Source organism: Hordeum vulgare, chromosome 2H (assembly GCF_904849725.1).
Source record: "Hordeum vulgare subsp. vulgare chromosome 2H, MorexV3_pseudomolecules_assembly, whole genome shotgun sequence".
NCBI lineage: Eukaryota > Viridiplantae > Streptophyta > Magnoliopsida > Poales > Poaceae > Hordeum > Hordeum vulgare.
Genome location: NC_058519.1, coordinates 3,215,521 through 3,236,752, shown reverse-complemented (window position 1 = coordinate 3,236,752; position 21,232 = coordinate 3,215,521). Strand labels below are relative to the sequence as shown.

General features: G+C 42.4%; 1 protein-coding gene across 1 annotated transcript; it reads left to right on the top strand.

The window, feature by feature from the left end:
• The first annotated feature begins 12,899 nt into the window (after nt 1-12,899).
• On the top strand, nt 12,900-20,493 carry LOC123431494 (protein transport protein Sec24-like At3g07100). The gene is made up of 13 exons (XM_045115311.1): nt 12,900-13,006; nt 13,149-14,183; nt 14,261-14,399; nt 16,389-16,579; nt 16,758-16,865; nt 16,998-17,201; nt 17,307-17,538; nt 17,627-17,776; nt 17,879-18,035; nt 18,350-18,477; nt 18,562-18,884; nt 19,399-19,584; nt 19,844-20,493. Exons 2-13 carry the CDS (start codon nt 13,161-13,163, stop codon nt 20,072-20,074), a joined length of 3,072 nt encoding a protein of 1,023 aa, XP_044971246.1. The 5' UTR covers nt 12,900-13,006; nt 13,149-13,160; the 3' UTR covers nt 20,075-20,493.
• The last annotated feature ends 739 nt before the right edge of the window (nt 20,494-21,232 follow it).

Here is a 21,232-nt window from a genome sequence, read left to right as displayed (position 1 = left end):
GTAACCAATCTCAGTCTCGCGGCCCCGGTTGGTACTTGTAAGGTTGCTAGTAGTGTTGATTACTCTTTGTAGTTGATGCTAGTTGGATTGCTTGGTGGAAGAGTTTATGTTCAGATCATTGATGCTACTAATTACCTCTCTGGTCATGAATATGATTATGCTTTGTGAGTATTACTTTTGTTCCTGAGGACATGGGATAAGTCATGCTAATAGTAGTCATGTGAATTTGGTATTCGTTCGGTAATTTGATATGTTGTATGTTATTTTTCCTCTAGTGGTGTTATGTGAACGTCGACTACATAATACTTCACCATTATTTGGGCCTAGAGGAGGGCATTGGGAAGTAGTAAGTAGATGATGGGTTGCTAGAGTGACAGAAGCTTAAACCCTAGTTTATGCGTTACTTCGTAAGGGGCTGATTTGGATCCACTAGTTTAATGCTATGGTTAGACATTGTCTTAATTCTTCTTTCGTAGTTGCGGATACTTGCGAGAGGGGTTAATCATAAGTGGTATGCTTGTCCAAGTAAGGGCAGTACCCAAGCGCCGGTCCACCCACATATCAAACTATCAAAGTAACGAACACGGATCATATGAACATGATGAAAACTAGCATGAAAGAAATTCCCGTGTGCCCTCGGGGGTGTTTTTCCTCCTACAAGACTTTGTCCAGGCTTGTCCATTGCTACAAAAGGGATTGGGCCACTTTTCTGCACCGTTGCTACTTCTGTTACTTGTTGCTTGCTACGAATCATCTCACCACACAATCACTTGTTACCGACAATTTCAGTGCGTGCAGATTTTACCTTGCTGAAAACCACTTGTCAGATCCTTCTGGTCCTCGTTGGGTTCGACACTCTTACTTATCGAAAGGACTGCGATTGATCCCCTATACTTGTGGTTCATCAAGACTCTTTTCTAGCGCCGTTGCCGGGGAGTGAAGCGCCTTTGATAAGTGGAACTTGGTAAGGAAACATTCATATAGTGTGCTGAAATTTGTTGTCACTTGTCACTATGGATACTAATCCTTTGAGGGGCTTGTTCGGGGTATCTTCACCTTGAACGAAAGCACAAAGAGTTGCTCCTAAACCTGCTACACCTACTGAAAATATTTGCTTTGAATTTCCTTCGGGTATGCTTGAGAAACTGCTGGCTAATCCTTTTACAGGAGACGGAACGTCACATCCAGACTTGCATCTAATCTATGTAGATGAAGTTTGTGGTTTATTTAAGCTTGCAGGTTTGCCCGAGGATGAGGTCAAGAAGAAGGTCTTTCCTTTATCTTTGAAGTATAAGGCTTTGACATGGTATAGGCTATGTGATGATACTAGATCATGGGACTACAATCGGTTGAAATTGGAATTTCATCAAAAGTTTTATCCTATGCATTTAGTACATCGTGATCGGAATTATATTTATAATTTTTGGCCTCGTGACAGAGAAAGCATCGCTCAAGCTTGGGGGAGGCTTAAATCAATGTTATATTCATGCCCCAATCATGATCTCTCGAGATAAATTATCATTCGGAACTTCTATGCTCGGCTTTCTCATGATGAGCGCACCATGCTTGACACTTCTTGTACCGGTTCTTTTATGAAGAGAGATATTGACTTCAAATGGAATTTATTGCAGAGAATTAAACGTAACTCTGAAGATTGGGAGCTTGAAGAAGGTAAGGAGTCAGGTATGAATTTCACGTTTGATTGCGTTAAATCCTTTGTTGAGACAAATACTTTTTGTGACTTTAGCGGTAAGTATGGACTTGACTCTGAGATAGTAGCTTCATTGTGTGAATCATTTGCTGCTCATATTGATCTCCCCAAAGAGAAGTGGTTTAAATATCATCCTCCTTTAGAAGTTAATGTAGTTAAACCCACTCCAGTTGAAGAAAAAGTCATTGCCTATAATGATCCTGTGGTTCCCAGTGCTTACATTGAGAAACCACCTTTCCCTGTTAGGATAAAGGATCATTCTAAAGCTTCAACTGTGATACGTGGAGGCTATATTAGAACACCCACACTCCCTGAGCAAATTAGAGTTGAACCTAGCATTGCTATTATCAAAGATCTTCTGTTCGACGATGTTGAGGGACATAATATTCACTTCTGTGGAGATGCTGCTAGAATTGCTAAACCTCACGTTAGAGACAAACATAGGCCTGTTGTTGGCACGCCTGTGGTTTCTGTTAAGATAGGAGATCATTGTTATCATGGTTTACGTGACGTGGGTTCTAGTGTTAGTGCAATACCTCAATCCTTATACGATGAAATCAAAGATGAGATTGCACCTGTTGAGATAGAGCCTATTGATGTCACTATTCAGCTTGCCAATAGAGATACTATCTGCCCTGTGGGAATTGTTAGGGATGTTGAAGTCTTGTGTGGTAAAACAAAGTATCCCGCTGATTTCCTCGTTCTTGCTACTGCACAAGATAGCTTTTGTTCCATCATATTTGGCAAACCTTTTCTCAATACCGTCAATGCTCATATTGACTATGAGAAGCAAACTGTCACTGTTGGCTTTGAAGGTGTGTCACATGAGTTCAATTTCTCCAAGTTTGGTAGACAACCTCATGAAAAGGAGTTGCCTAGTAAGGATGAAACTATTGCCTTAGCTTCTATTGTCGTGCCCCCTACTGATCCCTTAGAGCAATACTTGCTTGAGCATGAAAATGATATGCATATGGATGAAAGGGATGAAATAGATAGAGTTGTCTTAGAACAATATCCTATCCTTAAGAATAACTTGCATGTTGAACTGCTTGGGGATCCACCTCCACCAAAGGGTGATCCTGTGTTCGAGCTTAAACAGTTGCCAGATACTCTTAAGTATGCTTGTCTTGATGAAAAAGATATATATCCTGTTATTATTAGTGCTAGCCTCTCAGAGCATGAAGAAAAGAAGTTACTAAAAACTCTGAGGAAGCACCATGCTGCTATTGGATATACTCTTGATGATCTTAAGGGCATTAGTCCCACTCTATGTTGGCACAAGATTAAAACCGATCATGATTTCAAACCAGTTGCTGATCATCAAAGTAGATTGAATCCTAAGATGAAAGAAGTAGTAAGAAAATAAATACTAAAGCTCTTGGAAGCGGGTATTATCTATCCTGTTGCTCATAGCGATTGGGTGAGTCCGGTGCATTGCGTCCCTAAGAAGGGCGGCATTGCCGTTGTCCCTAATGATAAGGATGAATTGATCCCACAGAGGATTATTACTGGCTATAGGATGGTGATCGATTTTAGGAAACTGAATAAAGACACCAGGAAAGATCATTACCCTCTTCCTTTTATCGACCAAATGCTAGAAAGGTTGTCCAAACACACACACTTCTGCTTTCTAGACGATTATTCTGGTTTCTCCCAAATACCAGTTGCACAATCTGATCAGGAGAAAACCACTTTCACCTGCCCTTTCGGTACCTTTGCTTATAGACGTATGCCTTTTGGCTTATGTAATGCACCTGCCACCTTTCAAAGATGTATGATGGCTATATTCTCTGACTTTTGTGAAAAGATTGTCGAGGTTTTCATGGATGAATTTTCCGTTTACGGGTCTTCTTTTGATGATTGCCTCAGCAACCTTGATCGAGTCTTACAGAGATGTAAAGACACCAATCTTGTCTTGAATTAGGAGAAGTGCCACTTTATGGTTAATGAAGGCATCGTCTTAGGACATAAAATTTCTGAAAGAGGTATTAAAGTCGATAAGGCTAAGGTTGATGCAATCGAGAAAATGCCATACCCCACAGATATCAAAGGTATAAGAAGTTTCCTTGGTCATGCTGGTTTCTATAGAAGGTTCATTAAATACTTCTCTAAGATTTCTAGGCCTCTTACCAATCTCTTGCAAAAGGATATTCCTTTTGTTTTTGACGATGGTTGTGAGGAAGCCTTCGAAATACTTAAGAGGGCTTTGATAACTGCACCTATTGTTCAACCACCTGATTGGAACTTACCTTTTGAGATCATATGTGACGCTAGTGATTATGTTGTTGGTGCTATTCTAGGGCAAAGAGTTGATAAGAAGTTGAATGTTATTCACTATGCTAGTAAACTCTAGACAGTGTCCAAAGAAACTATGCCACTATGGAAAAGGAATTTTTAGCAGTCGTGTTTGCATGTGAAAAGTTCAGGTCTTACATAGTTGATTTCAAAGTCACTATTCACACTGATCATGCTGCTATTAAGTACCTCATGGAGAAGAAAGACGCTAAACCTAGACTTATCAGATGGGTTCTCTTGCTACAAGAATTTGATTTGCACGTTGTCGACAGGAAGGGTGCTGATAACCAAGTAGCAGATAACTTGTCTAGGTTGGAGAACGTTCTTGATGACCCACAACCTATTGATGATAGCTTTCCTGATGAGCAATTGAATGTCATCAATGCTTCACGTAGTGCACCGTAGTATGCTGATTATGCAAACTATATCGTTGCCAAATATATACCACCTAGTTTCACATACCAGCAAAAGAAGAAATTCTTCTTTGACTTGAGACATTACTTCTGGGATGATCCTCACCTTTATAAGGAAGGAGTAGATGGTGTTATTAGACATTGTGTACCTGAACATGAACAGGGACATATCCTACAGAAGTGTCACTCCGAGGCCTACGGAGGACACCATGCGGGAGATAGAACTGCACAGAAGGTATTGCAATCAGGTTTCTATTGGCCCACTCTCTTCAAGGATGCCCGTAAGTTTGTCTTGTCTTGTGACGAATGTCAAAGAATAGGTAATATTAGCAAACGTCAGGAAATGCCTATGAACTATTCACTTGTCATTGAACCATTTGATGTCTGGGGCTTTGATTATATGGGACCTTTTCCAAAATCCAACGGGTATACACATATCCTAGTTGTTGTTGATTACGTCACTAAGTGGGTAGAAGCTATCCTCACTAGTAGTGCTGATCACAACACTTCTATCAGGTTGCTTAAAGAAGTTATTTTCCCTAGATTTGGAGTCCCTAGATATCTAATGACCGACGGTGGTTCACGTTTCATTCATGGTGCTTTCCGTAAAACGCTTGCTAAGTACGATGTCAACCATAGAATTGCCTCCCTATCACCCTCAGTACAGTGGTCAAGTAGAGCTAAACAACAGAGAGATTAAACTAATTCTGCAAAAGACTGTCAATAGGTCTAGAAAGAATAGGTCTAAGAAGCTCGATGATGCACTGTGGGCTTATAGAACTGCCTATAAGAATCCCATGGGCATGTCTCCGTACAAAATGGTGTACGGTAAAGCATGTCATTTACCTCTTGAGCTAGAGCATAAAGCTTATTGGGCAATCAAAGAGCTCAACTTTTATTTCAAACTTGCCGGTGAGAAGAGGTTATTTGATATTAGCTCGCTTGATGAATGGAGAACTCAGGCATATGAGAATGCCAAGTTGTTCAAAGAAAAGGTTAAGAGGTGGCATGATAAGAGGATACAAAAGCGTGAGTTCAATGTAGGTGATTATGTCTTGCTATATAACTCTCGTTTAAGATTCTTTGCAGGCAAGTTTCTCTCTAAATGGGAAGGTCCCTATGTTGTTGAGGAAGTATATCGTTCTGGTGCTATCAAGATCAACAACACGGAAGGTGATTGTCCGAGAGTTGTAAATGGGCAGAGAATCAAGCATTATATCTTAGGTACTCCCATAAATGTTGAAAGCAATATTATCAATACCATAACTCCAGAAGAATACCTAAGGGATATTTATCAGCCTGTTTCAGACTCCGGAAACGAAGAGGTATGTGATTCGGTAAGAAAACAGAGTCCAAAACTTTTCCAGTAGGAAATTTTCTCCGTTTTGGAATATTTGAAAAAAATACAAAAATTGGAAGTAGTCCGGAAAGTGTGCGAGGAGGCGACAAGCCTGCACGGCGCGGGCCCACCCCCTGGCCGCGCTGTGAGGGTTTGTGGCCACCTCGCGCGCCTCCCGGACTCCGATTTCGTGCGGGGTACTCCTTCTGGTCTGAAAAAAATCATTATATATACTCCCGTTTGGTCTGACCTCTGCATCACGCAGATTTCCTGTGTTTTTCATTTCAAGCCTGTTTTCTGCCGCAGATCTAGGTCAAGATGTCTTCTGAGGATTCAGAGGGGGAGAACTATGTGGCAGATTACCTTGCTAACCCCAAGGTCTATGGGGACTTGGAACCATATGGCTGGACCACTGATGAGGAAGAAGACTATGATCCCAAGGGGAAGGAACAAACAAGTTCCGATGAAGAGGAGGCTCCTCTACCTCAACCTGGACACACGCATGTGGAGTTCAAGAAGTCGAGCCTCACTGACTCAAGGAAGAAGCCTAGGGCTTTGTATATCCCTTCTCGTTTCTTGCAGGAGAGTAAGCAGGAATTATGCCAAAGGGTGTTGAAGCTTGAAGAGGAAAATGATGATCTGAGGGAGCCGAATTTTATGATCAAGTGGAAATTAAACTAGATCAAGACCGCTGCAACAACTCCACCACCACCACCACCAAAGGAAGACAACTGAGCATTGGTATGGGCAATCCCCTTGTCTTGTGCCAAGCTTGGGGGAGTTGCCCCGGTATCGTATCACCATCACATCTTTTGCCTTTACCTTTGTTTTAGTTTTCCTTTTCAGTTTTCTCTTTCTCTAGTAGATTAAAAGTCTTAGTGTTTTAGTCTTGAGTTTTGGTTTGTGTCACCCCCGATGTATTCGAGCTCGTGAGCCATATAATAAATAGTGTCTTAGTTGAAGGGCTTTGCCTCTTGCCATGATCAAAAGAGTGAGAATAAAACAAAAGCATGAAAGATCATGTAACGATCTTATGGGAAGTGATGGCTTCACATATAAAAAGAAGGAGGATTGAAACTTGTTGAGGGTAGGCAAACGTAGACCTTGGTCATTGTTGCAACTAATAGGAAGTGATAAAGAAGGAGAGGTTCACATAAAAATATATCATCTCTGACACCATCTATGATTGTGAACACTCACTAAACTATTGCATGCCTAGAAGTAGATGTTGGGCAAGGAAGACAACATAATGAATTGTGTTTGCTTGGCTCCGAACAATTTTATATGATTAGAGATCCCTTAGCATGTGACGATTGCTTCCACCTCACATTAGCCAAACCCCCCGCACTAAGTAGAGATACTACTTGTGCATCCATAAACCATCAACCCAGTTTTGCCATGTGAGTCCACCATACCTACATATGGATTGAATAAGATCCCTCAAGTAAGTTGTCATCGGTGCAAGCAATACAAATTGCTCTCTAATATGTATGATCTATTAGTGTGTGGAAAATAAGCTTTGTACGAACCTGTGATAAGGAAGACATAAAAGCGACAGACTGCATAATAAAGTTCTTTATCACACGAGGCAATATAAAGTGATGTTCCTCCGCACTAAGAGGACACGCATCCAAACCTCAAAAGCACATGACAACCTCTGCTTCCCTCTATGAAGGGCCTATCTTGTACCTTTACTTTTTGCCCTTGAAAGAGTCACGGTGATCTTCACCAATTCCCTATTTCGCCTTTATCTTGGCTAACGTCATATGCTTGGGAAAGATCTTTATTCATACGTCAACTTGGAAGTAAGCATTCATAGAGTATTATTGTTGACATTACCCTTGAGGTAAGCAGTTGGGAGGCAAAACTATAAGCCCCTATCTTTCTCTGTGTCCAGCTGAAACTTTGATCTCATGAGTACCACGTGAGATGTAGCAATTGTAGAGAACGAAAGAATGATGAGTATGTGGATTTGCTTTACAAGCTCTTATTTGACTCTTTCTGATGTTGTGATAAATTGCAATTGCTTCAATGACTAAAGGCTATCGGTTGTTACTTCTCGGTAAGGTTCTTGATCCATGTTTTACTTTGTGAAGGAATTATCACTTTAGCATGAGAGATTATATGTTGGTATTGCTGTTCTCATCATGATCATGATGCATGCATGTTCATATCTTGTTTTGTCGACACCTCTCTCCCTAAACATGTGGACATATTTGTTGAGCTAGACTTTCGCTTGAGGACAAGCGAGGTCTAAGCTTGGGGGAGTTGATACGTCCATTTTGCATCATGTTTTCATGTTGATATTTATCGCTTCTTGGGCTGTTATTTCACTTCACGGTACAATTCTTATGCCTTTTCTCTCTTATTTTGCAAGGTTTACATGAAGAGGGAGAATGCCGGCAGCTGGAATTCTGGCCTGAAAGTGGAGCAAAGTTGAGATACCTATTCTGCGCAACTCCAAACGCCGCAAAAATCAACGAGGATTTTTTTTCCGGATTTATAAAAATACTGGGCCGAAGAAGCGCCACAGGGGCGCGTGTAGGTGGCCGCAAGCCTTCAAGGCGCGACCACCCCCCTAGGCTGCGCCATGAGGGCTTGTGGGCACCCTGCCGGCCCACTGGCCCCCTCTTCTGCTATATGAAGGGTTTCGTCCATGAACAAATTAGGGAGGAGCTTTTTCGTGGATTCGCCGCCGCCACGAGGCGGAACTTGAGCAGATCCAATCTAGAGCTCCGGCACGACGATCCTACCGGGGAAACTTCCTTCCGGAGGGGGAAATCCTCGCCATCGTCATCACCAACACTCCTCTCATCGGAGGGGACTCGTCACCATCAACATCTTCATCAGCACCATCTCATCTCCAAACCCTAGTTCATCACTTGTAACCAATCTCCGTCTCGCGACTCCGATTGGTACTTGTAAGGTTGCTAGTAGTGTTGATTACTCTTTGTAGTTGATGCTAGTTGGATAACTTGGTGGAAGAGTTTATGTTCATATCCTTGATGCTACTCATTACCTTTCTGGTCATGAATATGATTATGCTTTGTGAGTAGTTACTTTTGTTCCTGAGGACATGGGATAAGTCATGCTAATAGTAGTTATGTGAATTTGGTATTCGTTCGGTAATTTGATATGTTGTATGTTGTTTTTCCTCTAGTGGTGTTATGTGTACGTCGACTACATAACACTTCACCATTATTTGGGCCTAGACACTACTAGGAAAATGGTTTTTAACGACGACATATGTGGTCGTTAAAGGTCGGATTGTGGTCGTTAAAGGTCATTAACGACCACAATATGTTGGTCGTAATAGGCTCCGTCGTTAAAAGTATAACGACCACATACCTTTTGTGGTCGTTATTTTTGTAACGACGGGGCGGTGTGTTGTCGTTGATTCCAAGGCAATAACGACCACAATCGTAGTATTAACGACCACCTTTGTGGTCGCTAATAATATTATCATGGTGACCAAAGTATGATTACTGACCACTCTCTTTATACTTTTATATCCTTCTGAAACACTTATATTTAGTAGAAGATTCGGTTCAACAATCACTTTATGCAACATCTAACATTTCAATGTTAACATCCACATTAATATAGAAAGAAAATAATCTGAATTAAAAGGGTCATAGTCGCTTTTATTAGTAGAAATATCAATATTCGGATATATAATTCTGAAATTAAAATATCATCACACAAGTTTCAGTCAAAAGCATTCCTTATATGACCAATGTATTTGATCATATCTATCTTGAAAACAACACAACTATAAAAGATAATATTAATTAATCTTCAATGGAGGGGCAACATCGTTGTTTGAATGGATATCATTCTTCATCGACCAATTACAATGCCTCCAAATGCTTCCGTATATTACGCTGGACCATCATCCTACAAAATGTTGAGTAGTTTATGAAACTCGGTCCATGTAAATAAATTGGCAATAACATACAAATTGAGTGTATGAGAACAACTTACTTTCTGATACTTCTTGCACCATGCCCTTGAACTTTTCTTCGAGTACTTGTTTCACTTTCTTAGAAGCGTCAAGTTTAGAGACCGATTCCGCCCTACTTAATGCTTGTGCTCGCAAATCTCCAACTCTAATTCCACCGCCACAACCAACTACGGGTTCACACCACTTAGATGAGTCACATTCTACATGACTTCAGCATTCAAAAGAACAAGATATTTGCATCAACTTATATCTGTTAGTAGGAATTGTACACTTGCTACCCATTATAGAAATTAATGCAATTAAATTAAGTGTATAGATTTGCCAGAGGTTGTAGAATCAGCCAAGGTTGTATCCTTCTTGTGTATCTTGGAAAATGGTTTATCCATACTTAGTGGCTTGTTTCCCTTTCCTCCATGTTCCAACATAGGCAAGATAAGATAAGTTAAAATAAAAGTGTGTACAATGATAAGATAAGTTAAATTAAAATAAAGGCTACTATTACTTCAAATAAAATGACAAGACAAGTAACACTGATATTATATTATTGGAAAAAGAAAAGAGAAATTACAGTGTGTATCATGTCCCATATTATGTATCTAAAGGATTTACTGCCAGATCGATGAAACATTTTGTACATAACAATATGGCTTATTGCTTGTTTAGAAACTGCAGCAACTCCATTCTCATCAGCAAAAGTACAGACATGAGCGACATATCATTAATGCATTAATCAGACAGTGGGCTTATTTGGTTTTATGTTTTTGTAAAGATTCAAACATCTACATAATTATGTATGCTTATAAAAAGAGTATACAACATGTAGTCACAATCACAACAATAATAGTATTGAAAAATACTAAGATAAATTGTGTTTTTGTGTTGTATTGACGTTAATATAGCATCTCTTTTTGTTAGAATTCCAACCTCGGAATCAATCACATCTAAGAAATCACAAAAACACGTATATGTGCATATAAGCGGCTGATGTAGACATAACTCCTAAACATACACGTACTCTTAGACCTGCACGTACGTACTAGTACTTGAATCCTATAACCAAACTAAACACCTATACTAAGCATACCATGACTGAATATGAACTAGTACTCCTACACGACCAATGCATCTACATAGATACAACCACACATACAAATCCAAGCCAGATTACTACTACTTTACACACGACCCTCACTCGCCTAATTAAAGCATGCTCCAAGCTAAACTCAAATTCATTTAACTAATCTAATTACACGACAACGTTGATCACTTTCTAATTAAAACAAACTTAAACAGTGGTTGAAAGAGTGAAGATTGGGGGAAGGAAGAGAAGGAGATTGAGTACCTTGAGTGATGGCCGTGGTAGTAGGAGGCAGAAGGGGCGGAGTGGGAGATCATATCAACGGACAGGAAGCTGGACTCGTTGGTGTTGTTGTTGCCCGCTCCCGGACTGGTCTTGCAGATATCAGAGGCCACCGCCACCTGACGTACGACCATCGGTGGGAAACGAGGAGCTCGGCTGCGCCTACGCCAGCACACGCAACACGTGAGCCTATATCCACATCATCCTTCTGCCGCTGCGCTTCTTCCAAGCTGATGCTCCATGGTTGCCTTCGATCCGTCGGGTTTGTTCCGCCACCATGCATGGTTCACATGGATGTGTATGGGAGACTAGGTTTGTTTAGAAAACCTAGATCGGTTAGAGGCATATTTATCCTTAATTTCCTTTTTGAGAAATATAATTAATTAAATACGACCACCAGCTAATGTAATTTAACGACGGGCTGTCCTCCTGGTTGCCACAGAGTTCTCGTGGGTCAAATTGGATGTGGGACTCGCTGTGGTACCAGTAACGACCAAGTATTGTTTACGGCTCATCGTTAATGCTTTAATTTCTAGTAGTGAGAGGAAGACATTGGGAAGTAGTAAGTAGATGATGGGTTGCTAGAGTGACAGAAGCTTAAACCCTAGTTTATGCGTTACTTCGTAAGGGGCTGATTTGGATCCACTAGTTTAATGCTTTGGTTATAATTTGTCTTAATTCTTCGTTCGTAGTTGCGGATGCTTGCGAGAAGGGTTAATCATAAGTGGGATGCTTGTCCAAGTAAGGGCAGTACCCAAGCGTCGGTCCACCCACATATTGAACTATCAAAGTAACGAACTCGAATCATATGAACATGATGAAAACTAGCATGACAGAAATTCCCGTGTGTCCTCGGGAGCGTTTTTCCTCCTATAAGACTTTGTCCAGGCTTGTCCCTTGCTACAAAAGGGATTGGGCCACTTTGCTGCACCGTTGCTACTTTTGTTACTTGTTGCTTGCTACGAATCATCTCACCACACAATCACTTGTAACTGACAATTTTAGTGCCTGCAGATTTTACCTTGCTGAAAACCACTTGTGAGATCCTTCTGCTCCTCGTTGGGTTCGACACTCTTACTTATCGAAAGGACTACGATTGATCCCCTATACTTGTGGGTCATCAGAGACGTCACCGGACTGCACGTGTGTTGAACGCGAAGGTGCGGTAGTTCGGCACATAGACCGGAATTCACTGCGATCTAAGTCGCTGCGAGTACGACTCCATCAACCGCGTTCATAGCAATGTTTCCGCTTAGCGATCTTCAAAGGTATGAAGATGCTCTCCCCCTTTGCTCGTTGTTGGTTTCTCCATAGATAGATCCTTGTATGGCGTAGGAATTTTTTGAAATTACTACGTTCCCAACATAAATCATTTTAGAATATGGTTTACGGTTTCCTCGATGATCATCCTGGTTCCCGTGGCATCTTGGTCGACCAACGTAACCCTAAGCCTAAGAACTATTTTATTTTCTCCACGTCCGTATACGAAACATACAAAAGGCCCTTTTCGACATCGTAGACCCTCCTAACATTTCAGCCCGCTAGACGATTCATCACGAGCCGAAACTTCTCCTTTATTCCCAGACGAATTCGGTTAACATTCAACCTGATGGACCATGATCCTGCTAGACTATTCATCACAAGCCGAAACTTGTCCTTTATTTTGAGACGAATTCGGTTGACACTCAAAAACTGAATTTGACACGGCAGAGAAGAGAAGAGAAGAGAAGAGAAGGCAGGGAGGCAGACATGCGGGGCCCACCGGGGCGAGGCACGCGCAGCTATAGCAGCGTCAGCACCGCCGGCCTCCCCACCTGTCCTGTCTTCTATTCGGAACCTTCTTCTCCAATCTCCACCCCCCCCAGTCTCCAAATTCCAATCTCGCCGCGTCGGAGCGCCGCCGCCGCCGCCGCCCCCGATCTCGGTACGTGCCCGCGGGCCCTCCCCCCTGATTCCGGCCAGTACCGACGGATCCGGCCGCCGCGGCGCGGGATCCGATCCAGAAACCCCCGCCGCCCGGATCGGCCAAAAACCTGATCTTGGCCTCCTTGTTGTGAATTCCGCAGGTGCCCGACGCGATGCGCCCGTCCGCGGGGAACGAGAGGCCGCCGGGCCGCCCCGTGTCCGGCTTCGTCCCCGGTTTCGCCGCCGGGGCCCCTCCGCCGGCGGCGGGGGCCTCGCCGTTCGGCGCCGCCGCTCCGCTCGTGCGCCCTGGTGGTCCGGCCGGCCCCTTTGCCCCGCCGCCGACGCAGCAGCAGGGCCCGCCGGTTCCTCAGGCGGCTGCTTCCCCTCGGGGGCCGTTCGGGGCTGCGCCGCCCTCGGCAATGGGTGGCTACAGGGGTCCACCGCCGCAACAGGGCTCCTTCGGCGCTGGGCCGCCCCCTTCAGGGCCGTTCAGCGCAGCACCACCGGCTCAGGGCCCCTTCGGCGCCACAACTCCTCCACCCCAGGGACCTTTCGGCGCCACATCTCGACCCCAGGGATCCTTCGGCGCCGCGCCTCCACCCCAGGGACCCTTTGGCACTGCGCCGCCGTCTCAAGGCCCTTTTGGCGCAGCACCTCCACCTTTTCGCCCTCCACCGTCAGCTATCCAGCAGCCACAGTCTCCCACAGGGAGCGCGATGCCACCGCCGACTTATGTGAGGCCGCCGCCAGTACAGTCGCAGCCCCAGCCTGTGCAAGGGTATTACCCTGGCGGCCCTAACCAACAGTTTCCGCCGTCCCGGCCAGCGTTTCAACAGCCAATGCAGAACATGCCACCGCCTCCCATGGGTCCACATTCCTCCTACAGCAACCAGCCAGCATATCCTACTACAGGGCCTCCGATGGGCACCCTCCAGAGCTTAGTGGAGGACTTCCAGTCTCTCTCAGTGAGTTCTGCACCTGGATCGCTTGACCCGGGTGTTGATGTGAATGGGCTACCACGTCCGCTGTATGGTGACGAGGAGCCAGCTAAGGTTTTGGAGGCATTCCCACTGAATTGCCACCCGAGGTACTTCCGTCTGACAACCCACACTATTCCGGCGTCCCAGTCATTGGTCTCCAGGTGGCATTTGCCCCTTGGGGCCGTGGTACATCCTCTCGCAGAAGCACCTGATGGGGTAATGAACTGTGCTTTATCATTTTTCTTTATCCAAAGCACTGGATTGTTTTGACATGTTTGTCTCTTGATGCTTAGGAGGAAGTGCCAGTCGTCAACTTTGGGTCGGCCGGCGTAATCCGCTGCCGAAGATGCAGGACATATATAAATCCTTATGCAACATTTGCAGATGCTGGAAGGAAATGGCGCTGCAATCTCTGCACATTGCTCAATGATGGTAACCTTCAACTTGGAACTTATAAAGATGCGATGCATATTGAATGGATGATTACCGATGTTTCTGGCTGCCATCACATTACATCTTGTTTAGAGGCAAAATTGTCCACTAAGATTTCTTAATACCAATACCGTTTAATTGTTCATCATCAAGGTCCATCACTGTAATGTTTGCAAAGTAGTGTGAGAACTCTTCTAGCATGGTAAACTTTGTGGTGGTTCGGTGTTTTCTTACAAGGATGAAAGTTTCTGTGCATCAGTTTACGGTATGAGCCCTGTTCAAGAATTCATCCGATTACCAGTTAACTTGCCGATTAATCCCTACTCGTAGGGTAACTGATTAGCCGATTAACAGATAAATCACCCAATTAATTGATTAAATGGCCAATTAACTTGTTGATTAGCCTATTAATCCCCTACTCGCCAACCAACCGAGCAGTTACCAGTTAACGATTTCCCCAACAATGGCTATGAGTGAACTTTAACCTGAGTAAGATATGCATTAATCATTAGCGCATCACTGGACATACCAGAGAGGCAGAAATGTTTTGTCTTGATTCTTGATAAGCTTGAAAATATAGTTTTCTTTAGCTATTTTATGATATGTATAGAATATACTTAGTGCCACCTTTTTTTATTGCTGTTCTCCAGAAGGTTATTCCTACCGTCTTTTAATGCAAGAATTTTTGAAATGTTCAAGTGAATACAAGAATCAGAAATAATCTAAATTGGGAAACTATGTTCGGTTAAGTACCTGTTGCTATACAATTATCTTGAGATTTGAGACACCAGTCGTTGATCATCGCACTAAATGTTATTCCAGAAGGTGCCTTCAGATTTTATTTGATTTATTTGAATAGGATATTTTGACTATACAGAGGCCTGGAAAGAGGACCTGTTACACAGGCATGCTGCTGTTGAATCAGCCTTTTCTGATATCTTTGTTCAAGCTTAACCACATTTGGCATATTCCGCTAAATAACTAGGCAGTAGGCATGTTAGAAAAATACATTAATTGAGCCACCTTTGTTTATGTGTAATATATACTGGTGTTGTTTGGCAAGAAAAAAGTAGTTGAAGAAATGCTTAAACACCTGTACCCAAAAGTTAGCTTTCAGGACAACTAAGCTCGACTTGTTCTTCAAAGTGGGCCTGAAGTTGTTACAAGAAATCCATAGGATTATAAGGTTAAATGGTTTAGAAGCTATGTTGCTTATTGTTGGATTTCATTTTCATAAGCTAAATGTTTGACTTGCAAACTACATGGCCAAGAAGCCTGCTTCTGCGACAGATGCAATTTTCCTTGTGCTGGCCTCGTATAATTTTCCAAGCAGAGAAAGTGTAGGTAGGTCTTCTGTTTAGCAGGGTTAAGCAGATCTGTTTGTGTTTTTGACTAATTGCAGTTATATATGGAGATAGTGCTTGTGGTAGAAAGAACTATCATCTCTTATATGATCTTAGATTCTGTTTAGGTTGTCATTTACGATATCTGTATGTATCAGTGCTAGTGCTGACTGATCTCTAGCAGTTAGCACCCACCTGCCCAGTTTCCCCACAATTTAGGGCCTGTTTGGGACTGATTCAATTCATCAAAATCAGCTTCACTTCATCAAATTCACTTTGAAGCAGTTTCATACAGAAGCTATAGCACTATTAAGAGAATGTTTGGCTTTCATCTAGCTCCAGCTTCAAAAATAGAAAATTTGGTGGAAAGAATTTATTTGATTGGTTGAGGGGAAAGAAATGAAGGGGTATCCACTTGCTGGTGGCAGCGGTGGGTAATTTTCCCCCAACTCCAGCTTCTACAGTTTTTTGGAGCACCCTCTGAGGAGCTTCATAAAAACTTTGAAGTTCTACCCCGTATTCTAGTTTTTTTGCGGAGCGGCATATCGTGGAGCTATCCCGTTTGGCTTGTCTTTTCTGGAGCAGAGCTGAATTTTAAGGAACAGAGCAGTCCCAAACAGGTCCTTATATGTTCCTTTTTGTGCAGTTCCTGGTGAGTACTTTTGTGGTCTTGATGCTAGTGGCAGAAGATTTGATACAGATCAAAGACCAGAACTTTCTAAGGGAACAGTGGAGTTTGTTGCTCCTACTGAATATATGGTCAGGCCACCAATGCCGCCTTCCTATTTCTTTCTTATTGATGTCTCAGTATCTGCAGTTCGAAGTGGGCTGCTCGAGGTACGTTCTATATTTCCATTTTCGAAATTATCTTCTTCCTGAGGGTCATCATATATATATATATTTTGGTATCATTGATGATGCAAATTAGTGCTTTTGGATTTAGATTGTTCTTTTTCTTATGAAAAATATTTTCGTTCCTAATATTTGAATAATTTTGTCATGTGCATTCTTTCAGGTAGTTGCGAAGACCATCAAGTCATGTCTTGATGATCTTCTAGGCTTTCCACGGACACAAATTGGATTCTTAACCTTTGATAGCACATTACACTTCCACAATTTCAAGGTATTTCCTACAGCTCCTTAGTTATTATTTTCTTTAGAGATTGCATTTTGCTCTGCAACATCACTGGTTTAACATACCAAACTTGATTTCATGAGGTACTTATAAGCAACTTGTGTTCTTTGCTTGTATCAGTCTTCTCTGAGTCAGCCTCAAATGATGGTGGTTGCCGACTTGGACGATGTTTTCCTGCCATTGCCTGACGATCTCTTGGTTAATTTGGTCGATTCTAGACATGTTATCGAGTCTTTCCTCGATAACTTGCCCAATATGTTTCAGGACAATGTAAATGTAGAATCTGCTCTTGGTCCTGCACTTAAAGCAGCATTCATGGTTATGGTAAGATCCTTTTTGTTTTATTATTGAATTATATGTGTTGGTTGTTCTTGTGTGCCCTCTGTCACATGATTTAATCTCTGGACATTTATGTCATCACGGTTGTAGGGTCAAATTGGGGGAAAGTTGCTTGTCTTCCAGAGCACATTGCCATCTCTTGGTATTGGCCGTTTGAGACTTCGAGGAGATGATGTCCGTGCATATGGAACAGACAAGGAGCATATTCTGAGGATACCAGAAGATCCCTTCTATAAACAGATGGCTGCTGAGTTCACGAAAAATCAGATCGCCGTGGACATATTTTCTTTGAGTGACAAGTATTGTGATATAGCTTCCTTAGGTGAAAAATTCATTGACAACCTCCGTTGAGAAGTTCCTATAGTATTTCCTATTTGTTCTTACTTACCGTGATATGTATTAATGTGTAGGTTCTCTGGCGAAATATACTGGTGGTCAGGTGTACCATTATCCCTCCTTCCAGGCAACTACTCATGGGGAGAAACTTAGACATGAGCTTAGCAGAGACCTTACTCGGGAGACTGCTTGGGAATCTGTAATGCGTATCAGATGTGGAAAAGGTTTTAGATTTATATCCACAGCTGCATGTTTATCATCTAACTATATATTTCCTTGCCTTGTTAGTTTATTTGGCCTAACTCTCATGACATAATGTTTTTCAGGGGTGCGTTTCACAACTTATCATGGTCATTTCATGCTAAGGTCCACAGATTTGTTAGCTCTTCCAGCTGTTGACTCTGATAAAGCTTTTGCGATGCAACTGTCTCTAGAGGAGACCCTAATGACCACACAGACTGTTTACTTCCAAGTGGCCTTGCTGTATCCTTTCCTGTCAAGTTGCTTGTGCCCTGCTCTCTATCTCTTGATTTTTGAGAAAGTCGATGTTACAAACAATAACTTCACAAAATGTCAAAGAAGCACCTCTCTCAATTTTTCCTTTGCTCTTAATTTTGTGATAGCTAGATCCGAATATGGATTGTGAGTAGAGTAGAGCTGGGAGAGATCCAAGTCGCTTCTTTTTTCTTGTCAAAGCACCTCCTGCATATGATGTTGGATGTTGCCTGCTGCCATTTGGCTTTTATTTGCACAATATAATTTACAGGTGTGATTCTTGTGTCCTTAACCACCATCAGATATACATCATCTTCTGGTGAACGACGTATCAGGGTGCACACGGCAGCTGCACCTGTGGTCACAGATCTTGGTGAAATGTATCGTCAAGCAGATACTGGTGCTATTGTGTCAGTGTTGGCCAGAATTGGTTAGTACTAGATCAATGTTCTCCCCTTCATAAATGCCAATATACATGATTGTGATCACTTTACTAATTATCTCTATCCTGCAGCTGTTGAAAACTCACTGTCTGATAAGCTGGACAGTGTTCGACAACAATTACAGTTAAAACTTGTGAAAAGTTTAAAGGAATACCGGAACCTATATGTTGTACAACATCGGATAGGAGGGAGACTGATATATCCAGAATCATTAAGATATTTGCCACTATACATCCTCGCCCTATGCAAATCCCTTGCTCTGCGTGGTGGTTATGCTGATGTCTCTCTTGATGAACGATGTGCTGCTGGTTTCAGTATGATGATACTGCCTGCAAGAAGGCTGCTCAATTTTATTTATCCATCTCTGTACAGGCTTGACGAAGTATTGACAGTGGTATGCCATATTTCCTTGCTACTGAACTGATTAAGTAACTTTTATCCAGTGCTGCTTGTAGATTGTTACTTCTAAACTATACAAGTCAAGTAGGAAGAATAAAAAAAACTTCAGTTTTTTTTTGTGATGGAAAGAACCAGTTAGTTCGATCAATTACTTGGCCTTTAATAGCTCGCATATTGTAACTTTGCAGCTACATCAGGCTTGTCATTAAACCAAATAAATACGTAACCTCTAGCTGTTTTTATTCAGTATGTTTGATGTGAGGTTTTCCCCTTCGATTTAGGCATATTTGTAGTCAAAATGGGTACAAGAAGTTAGTTCGGTATCACCTCAACCCATTTACTGTTTCCTGCTTCAAAATTAATTTCTATTATAGTTTGTAAAGCCGAAAGTCATAGTAAGCATTAATTGAAATTCAGTTGATTTTATTGGTATATTTGAAATTTGACATTTCGTTTAATGTAGTCTACACATTGTTTTTTCTAACTGAAATAAATGTCATGATTTTCAGGAACCAGATAGGATTGATGGGTCCCTGAAGCGGTTGCCATTAACCTTACAGTGCCTAGACACTGCTGGTTTATATCTTCTTGATGATGGCTTCACCTTCCTAGTATGGTTAGGTAGAATGCTCCAGCCTGAGCTCATGAACGACATTCTTGGAGTCAGCCTGTCAAACTTCCCTGATCTATCAAAGGTACCCTTCTTTACTCTGGTAAACAATATATGGTCCTGACTTTGGGACTTATGCTTCATTCCCCTTTTTGTCCTTATATTTCTTTCGGCTTTCTTAAACAAAATTGAAATAAATTAACAGTGTATCATGCCATTTCTCCTTTTTAGCATGTTCTTAAAAATACCTCTGATATGCTCTGGGATCAGAATCTATAAAAGGCTCACTGTTAATACAACTTCACTTTCGATTTGTGCTTCTTGCTGACATGTGTATCTTGCAGATTCAGTTGAGAGAATGTGACAACAATCACTCGAGAAACTTCATGGCAGTACAAAGAGCCCTGAGGGAGAGGGATTCTTCGTGTTACCAGCTGCCCCGTGTTGTACGGCAAGGTGAGCAGCCAAGAGAGGGCTTCTTGCTTCTGTCCAACCTCGTCGAGGACCAGATGGCTGGAACCAGCAGTTACATGGATTGGATACTCCAGATTCACCGCCAAACACAGAGCTCGTGATGATGTACCGTGGATGTTCCAGAAATTTTTGTTTTTGTGTAAACCGCTGCAGATTCGGCTGCTGTGCAAGTCCCCGGTCGCCCTGGTCGCCCTCTTAACCATTGGAACAAAATGGCGAGCCAGCCGTGCTCTACATATGCCATCCTGTTAGCAGCAACACTCTTGCCGTCAGCGGGCAATACAAACTTTATTGTTAATATATTTCGCTCTTGTGATTATTTTTCGTGACGAGAAAAGGACACAGCTGTTGTTTCAGAATAAGTAGGCAGCACCTTTGGTAAATTGTACAAGCGCTTGGAGTTTTTGGTAGGGGTTTGTATGCATTTGTATCGTTGACAATTTTAGTTGCAAAGATTGTGTAAACTCTTGTTTGACTGTTGGTACTGATCTGGCTGCAATAGGAAGCACCTTTTTACTCATGTTTTGGCACTGATCTGGATTGAAGATGTCATTTCCTTTTGGTGGAAATAAGTACAAATTGCATACATGATGCATAAATGCCAAGGCCAGTTCTCATGAAATCTAGGCTAACATGAAGACTGAATTTTCTTCATCTAAACTGTTTACATGCCAAGACCTGTTCTACTTGATTTCGACCACAAAAACACATTGTGCAGACATCGATCTTCAAGATGTAACCTTGACAAGCAATTTTTTGCCGATGAAGTTAAAACTCAAGAATCATAGTAATCTAGAAATAGCTTGGGACTAATCATAGTATTCGGAAAAACAAATAGTGTTGTTATTACAAAACTGGTAGTGCCATAATATAATCTCATAACAACATGAGCTCCCAAATAAGTCATCCGCACAACCGCGAGAAAGTTTTTCATGAAGGATGATGGTCTATGCCTACAATGTGTGGAGTTCTGACCCGTAATTTGGCACATCGACGGGGTGGACGGGCACGTGGACGGTGCGGATGGGGTTGGGCTCTGGCTCTGGATTGGGCTCTAGTTGAGGGTTGCGGTGCATCACGAATACCACTAACTGTACCAACAGGACCGGAAGGATGATGGTCTATGCCTACAATGTGTGGAGTTCTGACCCGTAATTTGGCACATCGACGGGGTGGACGGGCACGTGGACGGTGCGGATGGGGTTGTGCTCCGGCTCTGGCTCTGGATTGGGCTCTAGTTGAGGGTTGCGGTGCATCAC

Coding starts and splice junctions, on each gene's coding strand:
- LOC123431494 (XM_045115311.1), top strand. CDS start 13,161: ATGCGCCCGTCCGCGGGGAACGAGAGGCCGCCGGGCCGCCCCGTGTCC. Junction 14,184..14,260: donor TCGCAGAAGCACCTGATGGG/GTAATGAACTGT, acceptor CTTGATGCTTAG/GAGGAAGTGCCAGTCGTCAA. Junction 17,539..17,626: donor TTGTGATATAGCTTCCTTAG/GTGAAAAATTCA, acceptor ATTAATGTGTAG/GTTCTCTGGCGAAATATACT.